We start from the raw sequence: 14,304 nt of genomic DNA, 5'->3' as shown, positions 1-14,304 counted from the left end.
AAACAAAGCAGAGCCTCACAGCAGGCTTAAGACATAACTTGCAGAGTAGTTTGATATGTAGATTGTTATGGATGGATATATACAATTAACCACTTAAAAGACATTACTGTCCCTCTAAAGCAAAGACTTTATCACCATATAACAATTACAATACATGTTGACTCCTTAACTTAAGCATGTGGATAGACCAGAGGCCTTGACCCTGCCTTCTTACACAGATAAATGCTGTTGTCATTTCAGAGCACTGCTGGTGGCAACTGGCTTTACAGAACATAGGGCTATGCTAAAAGGCTCCATGCCTTATTTCATTCCTTTTAACAAGTGAGGTTCTGACTACTGAATGTAAGAGAACAGCATGTGTCCAGCTGCATTAATCTGGACTGCAGACTGTGTAAAATTTATCCTGTAGAGCTCCACACTGAAACAAAAAGATCCCAGCTATGTGTGATGAGGAAAGGATAGCTGTTCTGACAAGATGCCAATGAATGCATGGTGAAAAAAACCCGTATTGTTTAAGCCATTATTACATGTAATGATAGTTTTTTAAACATACTCTCTCCAATTGTAAATATTTATCATCCTTAGAATAAATGAAAACAGGCCACATTAACAAAAAGGGACACAAATACTCTTTCATTCAGTGTTGTTTATAACATTGTACAGTTTTTTAAAGTTGATGGTGGAATAGCCTGCCTGGTCCAGGTCTGCATCAGTAATAAACAGAGCTCAGTGTGCAGTAAAGGTCATAATCTGGCCTTTCATTCCTTCAGAGCTTCTGTGGTGGCCAGAAAGCCCATCATGTCAAGCTATAAAAGGAAGCAGAGATGAAGGTTAGCCAAAAATACTTACAGGGCTCCACCAAGGCTATAGAAATATTAGCTACCGAGCCAAAATTAAGAAAGAGCCATTCTGTGCATATCAGTTCTGAGTTGTCACCCAGGTCAGGAGATCTTAACGTACTGCATAAATGCAAACAGTCCAATGGCTTCCCACTTCATTCACTGCCTTTTTCCCATTCTAAGCCAGTGACAAAGCACAATGTGCTCATGTTGGTCGGAGATGCAAGAGGGGATGAAGAGGTTTTTTTTAAAAAGACTTTCAAGATTTATTCTTCTTCACTCAAGTCTTGGAAAACTTTGGTCCAAATGTTAATTACTCTACAAAGAATGAGTGAAAATGGAGAGTGGGATACACAGAAAAAGTTTTCCCTTTGCAAATGATAAGTGGTACCAGACAGTGAAAGTATTGAGACAAATGAAGACAATGAACTATAATCATCACTATTTGTAGGTAATGGCAGGAAAGTTCTGTTACACAAAATAAGAATCCAGGCTGTCACCCACCTTGAGGCATTTACTTGATTAGAGAGAAAACAAATGTCAGACCTACCTGTCAACCAAAGAATCTCTCATCGTAGTAGCAATGGTACTTGGCTGTGATTCATTGAGTTTGAAGACACTCTCAATAACAGATAACTCTGTGCTGGTTGTATCCAGGCCACAGAAGGCACACCAGTCATTCACAACCATTCCAGCTGCAATTACTTCACTGCCACGGTTAACTGTCCCAGCCTGGTAACAAAGACAGAGCCATTCATAACATGCCTATCTGTGAAGTTAATCAATAAACATGAGAGTATCACCCCTCATCACCCAGGGTTGGATGTATTCTGGGTCAGGAGTAACTATTTGTAACTGATCATTTAGTCGTTGGAAGCAGTTGCCTTGAGTACTTTTTAGTGGAAAGGCAGCACATAAATATTTTAAGTACGGTCTTGAACAGGCCACAGAAGCCAAGGCCTGCAGAACCAGGAAGGCATATGTAAACTAATGCTTTATGTTCTATCGTCATTTCATACATAATACAGCACAGCATGCAGAAAAGCCAGGCCCAAATCCTCAACCAGCAGTTCTCACTGAGTGGCCTTGGAGAATCCTCTGTGCCTCTGCAAACAACATACAGCATAAGTGCACACCTATTGTGTGGAATCCAAACATCTTCCTTCAAGAAAGTGCTTCTGTTTCAGGGATATTGCATTTCCCCACAGCTCTGCATATACTCCACTCAGACTCCAGCTGCACATAGCACATAGTTCCTCATGTTATCCTCCACTGTTTCAACTCTTTTAAACTTGAAGCAGTCCTGAACAGGCTCCAGCTGCACAGAAAAAGGGTATATTAACCCTTTTATTTACTGTCTATGATGGCATTGTGAGCAGCCCTGAGTGCCCCACTGAAGGGTAGAATATAAATATTTTAAATAAATAAAAATCACTCTCTGCAACCTGCTTTTTCAGCCTTGTGGGGAAAAAGATGCAGGTAAAATAATGGAAACCCATAGCTCCCTCCCCAACTCCATGGCTGAGAGAGCAACTTGTGGAGAGCTATTCTGAACTGAAAAGGGACCAGTGAGGATAGGGTTAACCTCTCTTCCCACCCTCATTTCTGCTCAGACACAGGCTGCCTTGGCTACTGATTATTTTTTTAAAAGGGTAGAAATAACCATGGACTTCTGTGACCGACAGACCCTTTAATGTATACATGATTTTTCAGTATTCTAAAGATTTAGCTACACTGACTGACAGGATTCTCTTTGCAGCATGTGTATTCCGATGGGCAGACAAGTAAGAATAAGTATGTGAAGAGTTACGTTAAAACAAGATTAGCAAGACAAGCAGCAGCAAAGGCTTTTATCCCTTTTAAGTCAGGCCCTTAAGGGGGGCACTTGTCTAGCTACACGTGGAAATCACTGCCTCTGCTCTTGGCTGATCCATTTGAAACCAATGAAAATCACTAACACTGCATGCAGCCAATATAAGGTACATGTCTAGTACATTAAGTGCTTGAGATACCAATATCAACTCTGCCATTTTTCATTTAACCATAGTTATCCCCCCCAAAGCATATTTACAGGACTCCCTTCAAACCTCTCTCCCAAAGGGTCTCCACATCCTTACCAAGACATTTTAAAACACTTCCTTTCTTGTAGGACATTTTTCAAGCCATTAAACAAAAGTTAACACAACTATGCAATTTCTTGCTACTGTAAACATTCACGCAAATTCTTCATTACACTTCATATTCTCCCTCCCCCAATATCATTCTCCTACTGTGCCATTTTGCTTATGCACTTCTCTGTTTGAGAAGAGTCTTGCTGTGCTTCTTCTATACATTGTCCAGCACCATACAAGACGGCATAATTTAAAAAACAGTTTAATTTAAGAACAATTAGAACTAGGGTTTCCTGGTTTGAATTAGCCAATGTGTGGCTATGGTGACTCAATCACTGAGACAGAGATGGTGGGAGGGACTCTCATCTCCATGTTCTCAGGTCACAAGCAAGTGGGTGGGTGAACAATTCAAATTCAGCCTATTAACTATTGCACAGCATAAGGAGACCAAGCCCTCCAAAAATCTCAACAAGAAAAAATAGTTACCACAAGCGGGACTTGTAGCAATGAGGAGAGCTCATCCTGGTCTTCAATGGAAGTCTTGGGGTGCACCAGTCCTCCCTGATTGCTGAAAGCACAGTAACTTCCCACCAGCACCTGGTCTGCTACAGTCTGCCTAAAGACTTCCACTTTCAGTACATCTGCTAAAATCTCTTCTGTCTCCTGTAAATAAATATATGGAATGTTTAAAACTAGGGTTGCCAACACATCAAATCTTCTCTAATTAATTAAAGGCAAATGCCAAATTAATCTATTTCATTAAGAAAGCATATTTAAAGTGACTATCTGAACTAGATCATCTGTCTTAATACTGTTGCTTCCGCCCTGCTAAAACAAGATCACCATAGCACATGTCTCATTTCTGTTACCTGGGCTAATTCCCGGTGTTGCCACCGCTCATCATATGCTCAGAGGCACGTTACCAAATTCTTCCAAGCTAAAGGAAGTGGTTGGACTGTGAAACACCAACCCAAATTGTGTTTGCATTTTGACAAATTTGTAGGGCAGTACAGTATCTCAGAGGGGTCAGGTCTCCTGCTCCCCAGTGCATTCACTATTGCTGCCCAATTTCCCAGCTTTTTAAACTTTTATAGAAATATCTGTTGGCAAGGGTTTTTTTGTCTGTTAGTGAATTTCTCTGCTTTTTAATCCAGGAGGTAAGAGATGGGATCCTGTGCAAGTTTGCTGAGAATGGATTGATCATTTGCATGCTTATTGAGTTCAGTGGCATTTACTCCTCTGCAAATATGCTTAGCACAGGTGAAACTGACCATGGGGGAGGAAGGAGGGAGGGAGAGGGGGAGGAAGGAGGGGGGGAGGGGGAGAGGAAGGGGGGGGAGGGGGAGAGGAAGGAGGGGGGAGGGGGGAGGAAGGAGGGAGGGGGGAGGAAGGAGGGAGGGGGGAGGAAAGAGGGAGGGGGGAGGAAAGAGGGAGGGGGGAGGGAGGGGGGGAGGAGGGAGGGAGGGCTGGAGTGAGCAGGGAAGAAGGAAGAAGATGGGAAGGAAGGTGAGAGAGGGAAGGAGAGGGGGAGGGGAAAGGCAGGTCTGATTATTTGCATACTTTTGAGTTCAGTGGGATTTACTCCTGTGCACTCATGGTTAGGATAGGTGAAACTGACCTGAGAGAAGGGGGGAAGGGAGAAGAGAGGGAAGGAGGGGAAAGGAGGGGATTGCAAGGGGAGGAGGGGGGAAGGGGAGGGGCAGGAGGGAGGGAGCAGGAGCAGACAGGAAGGAAGGTTTGATCCTTTGCATGCTTAGAGTTGAATGGGATTTACTACTAGATGCCCTATTCCACTGACAGAGCTACAGTCCACAGAAGAGGGGCTGACTGTTAAACCACTTTGGCCACTGGAGCTCTGTCAGGGGAATACGAGTCTCTTGACAACTCTCAGCACCCTTCACAAACTACAATTCCTAGGATTCTTTGGGGGAAATCATGACTGCCTAAAGTGAAATAAATGTCTGGTGTGAGTGTGGCGCTGATTAGCCAAGCCAAACAGCTGAGAGTCTGGCTTTTAGAACACTGACAGTTGGTTCTTACTGAGCATGCCTGTTTCAATGTTAATTTTTTTTAATTAATTAAAAATCAGCCAGGCATTTTTAAACTTTTAAACTGCAGAAGATGAAGGTCAGAGTATGGGGCAAGGTCAGAAATAGGATTACAGGTACTCTGTAAACATGGCTGATTTTTAACTAATTTCAACAAATTATGAGACCGCTGAAAGAAAAAAGTCCAACAGGGGTCTGGATTTTTTCCTCGTTTTACACTTTGAACTCTTGATCCTCTCTGTTTTGTGTATCGCCATGAAAACTTAGAGGGTTGTTCAGCAAGCGTTTCCGAGTTCAGGACTATAAGTTTTTGTTTTGAAATGAGCTTATGGGAAGCAGCAGAAGGAACCGTTTTACTCACATGGCATGGGGGGTATTTTCAATTTAACATTGTGGAATGCGAAAAAATCCATGCTGGCTAATATACAACCACATTTGTGGCTATATAATAAAAAATTACCACTAATTTTTATAAGAGCCAGAGTTAAGATATTGAGGGCTGTAGCTCTGTGGTAGACCACCAGCTTGCACTTGGAAGGTCTCAGTTTCAATCCGTCACATCCAGCAGGGCTGGGAAAGACTCCTTCTTTGAACCAATGGTTTGACTCGGAATAAGCCAGCTTCCTATGTTCCTAGGATGATGATTTCAACTGTGAAGTCACTTTCCATTGCCTCCAATCACAGAATCTTAGTTAAAAGTGATCAATAGTACACAACCTGTGGTCGTTATTGCTAGAAGGAAAGCCATAATGAAAAGCATCTGCTACAACTACAGTAGGACCCCGCTTTACGGGATTCCGCTTTAAGGCGTTCCGCTGATACGGCGGCTTTCATTTTCCATTTTAAAGGGTTTTTTCCCCCTTTTGCGCCGTTTTCGCGCGACGCGGACCATTAAAGTCAATGGGGTTCCGCTTTACGGCATTTTCCGCTTTACGGCAGGGGTCCAGAACGGAACCCGCTGTATAAGCGGGGCTCTACTGTAGAATGAAATTAGCCGTCTGCTACCACCAAGTGAAAGTTAAGTAGCAGTAGTCGTTTAGAGAACCCATTTTTTCCATTCTGCCAACTGCCCCTGTACCTGTATCTCTGGCACAAGTTGGTGTAGAATCCAGCTGGGGATGTACAAGAGCCTGGAAGGCAGGATGCCAAAAATATAGGTACAGAGGCAGTTGCCAGCTCAAACCTCACAAGAAAGAGGCTCTCCTCTAAACTACCACCACTACTCTCTCTATATATATTTAGTGGCAACAGCAGCATGCTAACTGCTGAACAGTTGTTGTCTTTTTTTTAAAAAAAACTCCTTTACTCTGTCGATGTCTGGATGGACAAGTGCTACATAGTCATTGCACGTAGTGACATTGCCCAAGGCAGACAGGCGCTCTTCCACTCGCTGGATTCGAACTGAGTCTGGAAGGCTATTTCGGATGTGCTGAAGCTCCTGGTCCGTGGTATTATTTGGGACTAACAACCCATGCCTGTTTCCTAAAACAAAGCGGGGGTGGGGGGAGAGAAAAGAGAAAAAGGTTCAGGAATAATAGGTCTGAATTCGTGCCTTTTCTTTCTCCCACAAACCTCAATGCCAAAAAACCACCAATGAAAAAATTACTGGCCCAGTTCACCTACCACAGTAAGTCACAAGGCAAACAGCTCCAGACACTGAAAGCAAGCTTCATACTCCCACCCCAATTCAGTTTAATAAGTTAAATTAAAACAAGTTTATATTAAGTTATTTAATCTTTCTTTAGCGCTTGACAACAGATTTCCAAGGCATAATAAACATTTTGAAAAAATAAGGCACTGGTGACTGAAAAGTGCTCCAACTGCTACTTTTTAAATGTCCCATAGTGACCACATGAAAAAAAAACTCTCCTTCCAGATTTTATTACTGAGCCTAGAGTACCTTCTCTTGAGCATTTATTTATTTATTCATTCACTGAATTTATCTCTTGTCCTTCCTCCTGAAGGAGCCATGGGCGGCAATTAGGCAGACTGCAGCGCTTCGCTCTTTCTGGGAACAGTGGTGACTGAAGTAGTGCGAGGACAGTGAGGGTAACTGTCTGCTTACCCAAGTCTGCCTGTTTATTTTACATTTATATCCCCCCTTTCCTCCAAGGAGCTCAAGCTGGTGTACATACTTCTCCCCCTCCTGATTTTATCTTCACAACAACCCTGTGAGGTAGGTTACGCTGACAGACAGTGACTGGCCCAAGATCACCCAGTGAGCTTCATGGTCAAGCAGGGAATTGAACTGTGGTCTCCCAGGTCCCAGTCCAACACTCTAAGATGCATCACTCTAAGACTTATTAAGATGCAAGAAACTTTTTAAGAGTGCCTGAATGACCCAATTGGAAAACTATCCAGAAAAATATGAACAGCACTGTGTAGTATGTCTATATCTGATGTTTTAATGTGCAGTGATAATCTGCCCTACTCCTTTTGTATATGAGAAAATGCCAGGATAGGAACTGGGATATTTATTAAGGAGGGTGGGCCTTGACTAAAATGCTAGAAAATGTACAGGAACATAGGGCACCGCCTTATACTGAGTCAGACCATGGGTCCATGTAGCTCAGTATTGTCTGAACTGACTGGCTCTCCAGGGTCTCAGACAAGGGACGTTCCCAGCCCTGCCTGGAGATGCCAGCGACTGAACCTGGGATCTTCTGCCTGCAGAGCAGATGCTCTGTCACTGAGCTACAGCCCTGGCATTTTAAGGGTTCGTGTCATTCCTCTGGATAATGCAACTTACCCACACACATTCTGCCAATGATCCGACATCCAGCAATTGAAGCGTGGACTACAGGGATGGTATCAGCAAGCTCCCCTTCAAATACACTAGAACACAGCAGAATGAAATGGTCAAATACAGACAGAAAAAAATGGCAACCAATTCAAACGTACTTGATGACAGCTACATTCTCAAACTTGCACAGGACAGCCACACGAGTCTGTTGAAGAAAGACCAAAAGGGGCTTATGGCATCTTAAAGACTAATAAATTAATTATGGCATAAGTTTTTAGTGTGGCATAAGTAAACATGAATAACATTACCTTGTTGCTAAGCTGAGAGAACCTGGTTATCACATTTACCTATTTAAGAGGCAAACGATCCTTAAATAAAACACATAAACCACCAATAAAGGTTCAATGACTCTATTTCAATGCTGGAGATGACAGCTGGACCCCCTCCCTTTTTAAAAATCTCTTATCATTCTCTAAGGCTCAAAAAGAAAGGCCACTAAACGCAGGTAGCCAACAAGATGAAAAGAGGCCAGCACCTTAGTGGATTCCCACTAGGGTTGCCAGGTGTTTTCACCCAGAGACTCTGGTTTTGGGGGGTCCTCTCCGGGTGACTCATCTTAATCTCCAGACTCTTAGCTTTCATTTTTTTAAAAATTAAGTTTCTAGGTGGTTGGTTAAAAAGATATAAACCAAACTGTCAGCTGTGCCCCCCCCCACAACTTCTGTTAGTACTGGTGGCTCTGATCCCTGCCCTTTCAGGTTTTTAGCCAATACGTGAAGTCAGGGTTGTGATTGACAGGATTTGTTGACCTCAGGCAATAGCTAAACTCAGTTTCCTTTTCCTGTTTCTCTCACATCAGGAATTCAGTAAATATATAGCTTTCAGCAACATAAAGAGTACTTTCTCTGTACAGGATTGGGACTTGCTTCTGAGTAAGCATGCATAGGACTGCACTACAGAAGATCACAGCAGGATCTTGGCAGGCATAAAAGTGTACATGCAGAGTTTTTTAATTACCTGCAAAAATGGCATATTATACATTTTATCTTTCAAATAATTTTTGAACAGAAGTTTAAAAAGTGTACATACTGCATTGTTATACTTTTCTAATTAAGGAGTCAAACAAGTTTAAATTTTACTGGAAAAGGGCAGTTTGTCTTATTCATAACCTGTTTTCAAAATCTTCCCAATACGAAGCTTTTCTGGGAGTAAATGCTAATTCCACATACCTGGGAGCTAACCCCATCGAATTCAGTAGGACTTACTTTTGAGTAGACTTGGTTAGGATTGTGCTGAAAATCAATGGGACTTTTGAGTGAACACAGAAAAGGATTGTGTTGTAAATCTTTCTCTCGCCTTCTGATCCTTTTTTTAAGCAGTTAGGCAGGGCTTACTTAAGTGTCACTGCTTTTATTTGGCAGGAAACTAATACTTAAAAAAAATGTTCTGCAATGACCAACTGGTTTTGACAATAAACTATTATATGGGGTGTATGTATTTTTACATCTCCAGTGTGTGTGTGTGTATGGAGTCTTTCCAACAACCCTGTTAGGCTTGGAAACCAAGGCAGCTCACAACAAGAAATAAAGCCATTTAAAATCCAATAACCATAAAACAAGTATAAAGCAGTTGCAAAACAGCTTAACGTGGCATGATTCTGAACTTATCACCGAATTGCAGTCCTGTGCATGCTTCCCTATCTGAGTAAGCCCCATTGAATACATTGGGACCTGCTTCTGAGAAAACATGCACAGGATTGCAACTTAGGGTGGTCATGGTCCCCTTCTGTTTTCACCCTGATGGGCAGATTAAGCTGACAGATGGTGCGTAGCCCATGGTCACCCAGTAAACCTTGCATTTTATTTCCATTTTAAAATTTATTTATTTATTTATATCCCGCCCTTCCTCCCAGTAGGAGCCCAGGGCTATAATAGAAATGATCTATATGTAGGCAAGTTTATGAAGTAATACAGATCCACATAACACATTTAAAGCACATCCAACCAGCATATAAAGCACATGACTTTCCCCCAAAGAATCCTGGGAAGTTTAGTTTCCTCCTTACAGTTCCCACCACCCTTAACAAACTACAGTTCCCAGGATTCTGTAGTGGGATTCATGTGCTTTAAATTTATTATGTGGATCTGCCCTAGTATGCTGTGTATTCATTAGTGAAATGAAAAGAACCATTTGAAAAGATACTTTTTTAAACAGGGTTGTAGTTCAGTGGTAGGGCACATGCTTTGCATGCAAAGGTCCAAAATTCAATCACTGGAAAAGACTATTGCCTGGAATCCTGGAGAGCCAATGCTAGTCTATGTCAGCAGTACTGAGCTAGATGGTACCAAATGGCCTGACTATAAAAGAGGAAAGAGACCCAAGGGCCACAGTGAGTCAGAAATTTATTTATATATTTTATTTACAACATTTATATACTACTTTATTGTAAAAAACCTCAAAGCAGTTTATAGAAGGAATTAAAACAATAAAACTATTGGCAAAACAGGTAAAGATGGGTATTTAAAAACATTCAAAATAGTAAAACCAATAATGAGTTAAAAACAGATTAAAAACATAATAGCTTCTACATGCCTGGGTAGGCTTGCCGAAACAAAAATGCTTTTAGCAGGTGCCAAAATGAGTACAACGAAGGGACCTGCCTAATGTAAATAGGCAGGGAGTTCCAAAGTGTAGGTACTGTCACACTAAAGGATCGATTTCTCACAAAAGCAGAACAAGTACTATGTGGAACCCATAACATGGAAAACACACCTTGAACGTGGCCTGGTAGCAAATCAGCAATCAGTGCAGATTTCAGAGCAGAGATATTTTGTGCTGATAGGGTCATTCATGTCAGCATTCTTGCTGCAGCATTCTGCACTAATTGCAGCTCCCGGGTCAGCTTGTGCTGCCTGGGGATTTCTGTGACCTTGGCTGACTGGCTGTCAGGATTTTTTTAGTTTTGGTTAGGAACCGTGACTGGTTGTGGGATGCTGAGTTTTCTGTCTTACTCATGGGAATCTTCTTGTGGTTGGTATGGTACTGCATTTAGGAAATCATCACTGTCTTTTCTTTTTCTATCTGCATTTCATTTACCTCTGACCTTACTTTCTTACATCAATAGAAGCAACAACAGTGGTTCCATGTGGCCAGCTCAACCCCCTTAAACCCACTGATGCACCTTGTTATTTGCATGATGGTTTGTTTCTTGCTCAATAGTGGTAAAAGAGAATTCACGTACTGGGAAGTAGGGGTGCAACTGCTGCTGTTCCCAATCTACTGCCTGTGAAGGTAGGTCAAACCATGTGTGTTTTCTCTCTGTCAGTTATTACTCACTGGAATTGGATTGGCTGTCAAAGTTTGTTTATAGCAGCCCACAGAATAGGCAGGAAAGAATAGAGAATCTTCTTAACTCTTACTCATTTCTCAAACCTCTCTCTGCAGTGAAGGGTTGAGTCTGTAAAGAAGTTTGGAGTAACCACATTAAAAGGCAGGCAGGGCATTCCAGACAGGGGGTTGCCGACCCTGTTTGCAAAGGATTCCTAGTCAAGCCTTGCAAACAGCAAAATCCTAACAATATCTAGACAGAAGTCCTATTGAGTTCTATGGGGCTTAGTCCCTTAGTAAGTGTGTTTAGAATTGGAGGTTTCAGGGGCATCCATCATTACTCCTAAGTGCTCCCATCTAACATCTCCACAGCATTAGGCTCCCTTCTTCCTACAACAACCTTCTGGTGACCTGGCCTGGCCTGAGGGCATTTAGATTGTTAGGGTGACTTTTGTTCCCACCAAAGGTGGGCTTGCTCACCTAGTATCCCGGGAAGGAGTGCGAGCAAAGGGGTTTCCAATTACCTGCTTTGGATGTTCAGCCAGATACCAAGTAGACACACACACATTTCTTGATCAAAAAGGTGGGTCTCAAGCTCACACAGACACGGCAGTCTGGCGAGGAAGAGAGCCCTGTTTATTGTATGTTTCACCATTTTATAGGTTTTTCAAACAAAAATATTAGCAGACAGAATACATCATAACATAAAGGGAAAAAAACAACAAGCCCAAACTACATATCATGTGTTGTGTTAAAAGACAGGATGTTATTGCATTGAAAGTCAGGACTGTGAACAATATTTTAAACAAGGCAATGAGGAAGGGGTTTGGATTAGCGCTTAGAAATCATAAACATGGAAGTGCGTACATGTAAAGGGTCACTCTAACTTCTACAATTTTAATAAGAACTATGGAATTGTTATGCTGATTTTGCAAGAAAGATATGTGGGTGTTGAAGTAGTGTAAAGTGCAGGGAGAACAGAACAGAGTGTGGTTATCTTCTCAAAACAATGTCACAACCTAGCCGGCACCTCTGAGATTGCTTTCCCACACTAGGGAAAAACGAAACCCAGGGGACTTAAGCATTCTAGGTTTGACTATTTGAGTCTCTGAGATTTATATTTCAGGCCCTGGGTTCAAATTTCCCCAACAAAACCCTTCTTGCCAAAAGCAAATAGGCTAGATTAAATGTTCCTTACCCAAGCTCTCTAAACAGGTAAGAAGGAATGATCCTGTCACGTCAGCTGGACCTGGAAGCACCCTCACAGCTACGATTTCTATCTTAATTTCCAATCAGAACATTTTTTTATTTGAGTGTTATGCTCCAAGCAACTGTGGTTGATTCTAGGGCCCGCTCCTTATGACATCACTAGGAGCCACCCCTGAAATCTCAGGGTTTGGGATGCTTCTGATCTAGTAAGCCTAATTCCTGCATAACCTTACCGATGGGGGGCCGGGGAAGAAAGCCAAGGAGGCGGCTGAGGTGGAATCAGAGGGATCAGCTTCCTTCTCGCGAGTCGCGACTAGTCCTGGGCAAGGCCCCTAAGGCATCAGGACCCCACTGTAGGGCGACTGAAGGAAAGGCACCGTCAGGGGAACGAATGCGGCCGAAACATCCCGCCCAATGAGCAGGGGAGAGAGCCAGCGCGGGGCTCAGCCTGCGGTTCGGCTCCTCCACTTACCTGTAGAAGCCCTCCGAGCCTCCGATGGCCACCAGGCAGTAGGTGTTGGTCAGTTTAGCGAAGCAGCCGATCTCGTTGTTATTCTCGAAGCTGGCCCGGACCGCCATAACCGTAAAAGAACCGGCAAAAAGGAGGAAGAGAAAAAGCCAGAAGCCGCCCTTCGGCCGTTTCTTAGACACGCGGACAGGCCTCGAGCCCCGTCGCCCGGAAACAAAGAATAACGTCACTTCCGCTTCTCGTTGTCGGCGTCACGCACAGATTTAGACTGAATACAGGTAAATACAGCTGTCGGATTCCAGTTTGGCTCTAGAGACGCCAATTTTCTCTCTCGACTCTCACCGCACCCTAGAATAGGGAGTTGCTTATAGAAAACCATGGAGAAATCCAGGATTTTTTCGTATTAGTGGCTGGGCATAAGAATGTTCCACAACCCCAGAAAAAAGCAGCAAAAAGTAACAGCAAATAAAGCGTTCATACTTTTTCTAACTCAGTTTTAATATAAAATAATTTTTAAAAATTGCCATTAGCAGGACACGTTTACATTGCAAATCAATAGAGCACAAAGCTTTTGCATGCAGTTGAGGGCAGGATTTGGGCTTGGAGAGGGTATGAAGGAGAAATGTAAGGCGGGTGATATTTGTTGTAATCTGATGGGTGTTTCGTTTGGGGGGGGGTTTGGCTAGAAATCCCAATCAATCTCACTTTTAACCTGCAATATTAGTAATGAACTATATTGCAGGGCTGTCATAACATCCTCACAACCAGTAGTATGAGGATCATGGACTTCATTTGTATTGTCAGGGTTTTGTTTCTTTGTTTTAAACCTCAAAAATAGTTTTTTCTCACATGAAATAACATCCAGGTTTAAAAGAGCACTCCTCTTTTTGTTGCTATAATTTTACTTCTGGGTTCTGCGGACCAATCTCAGCTATGCTAAAATCCTAGATTTCTTTTCCAAGGATTTCTATAGTAGCCCTCACTTATGCCCCAGAGGGGATTAAAAAAAACACCACTCAGTTCAAACCTGGAAATTCCCGCTTCAGACAACTATATGAATCACTTTGAAGTCTCTTTGGTTGCCGCCCTCCAGGCGGCTACTGCTCCTATTACTGTAATTGCCAAAGTTCCCGACTCTTTCCCAAGGCCACTTGGTGCTGGAAAGGTATGTCCTAGACGTCGGGCAATGGAAGGAAGGACACTAAGTATCATAGCGTTTGGCCTGAGTAATAGAAAGTAGGACAAGCTTCCTGTTCTCAGAGTGGTTACAGTTTAATGTTCACACCAGAGTTTAATGTGTATTTAAACCTGCTTCTGTTTACTTATTTTTGCAATGTCCACATGACATCTTCCTCGATCAACCTCTGTCTGACATTTTTTTCATAACTACCATACACAAATCTTGGGAACTGTAGTTTACCCCTAAAAAAATGTAAATGGGCTACCTTGAAGTTGATCCCGACTTATGGCAACCCTACGTATAGGGTTTTCATGGTAAGCGGTATTCAGAGGTGGTTTACCATTGCCTTCCTCTGAGGCTGAGAGGCAGCTAACAGAG

General features: G+C 42.6%; 1 protein-coding gene across 1 annotated transcript; it reads right to left on the bottom strand.

The window, feature by feature from the left end:
• Window positions 1-631: 631 nt before the first annotated feature.
• EIF6 (eukaryotic translation initiation factor 6) lies at window positions 632-12,986 on the bottom strand. The gene is made up of 6 exons (XM_061631775.1): window positions 12,750-12,986; window positions 7,748-7,833; window positions 6,305-6,480; window positions 3,437-3,613; window positions 1,390-1,571; window positions 632-806 (listed from the first exon to the last, which is right to left on the bottom strand). Exons 1-6 carry the CDS (start codon window positions 12,854-12,856, stop codon window positions 797-799), a joined length of 738 nt encoding a protein of 245 aa, XP_061487759.1. The 5' UTR covers window positions 12,857-12,986; the 3' UTR covers window positions 632-796.
• Window positions 12,987-14,304: the final 1,318 nt, after the last annotated feature.

Source organism: Rhineura floridana, chromosome 6 (assembly GCF_030035675.1).
Source record: "Rhineura floridana isolate rRhiFlo1 chromosome 6, rRhiFlo1.hap2, whole genome shotgun sequence".
NCBI classification, from domain to species: Eukaryota; Metazoa; Chordata; class Lepidosauria; order Squamata; family Rhineuridae; genus Rhineura; species Rhineura floridana.
This window is presented reverse-complemented; position numbering and strand designations above follow the sequence as displayed.

Coding starts and splice junctions, on each gene's coding strand:
- EIF6 (XM_061631775.1), bottom strand. CDS start 12,856: ATGGCGGTCCGGGCCAGCTTCGAGAATAACAACGAGATCGGCTGCTTC. Junction 3,614..6,304: donor TCCATCCAGACATCGACAGA/GTAAAGGAGTTT, acceptor ATTTATTTACAG/GAGACAGAAGAGATTTTAGC. Junction 1,572..3,436: donor TGCTACAAGTCCCGCTTGTG/GTAACTATTTTT, acceptor CTTTGTTACCAG/GCTGGGACAGTTAACCGTGG.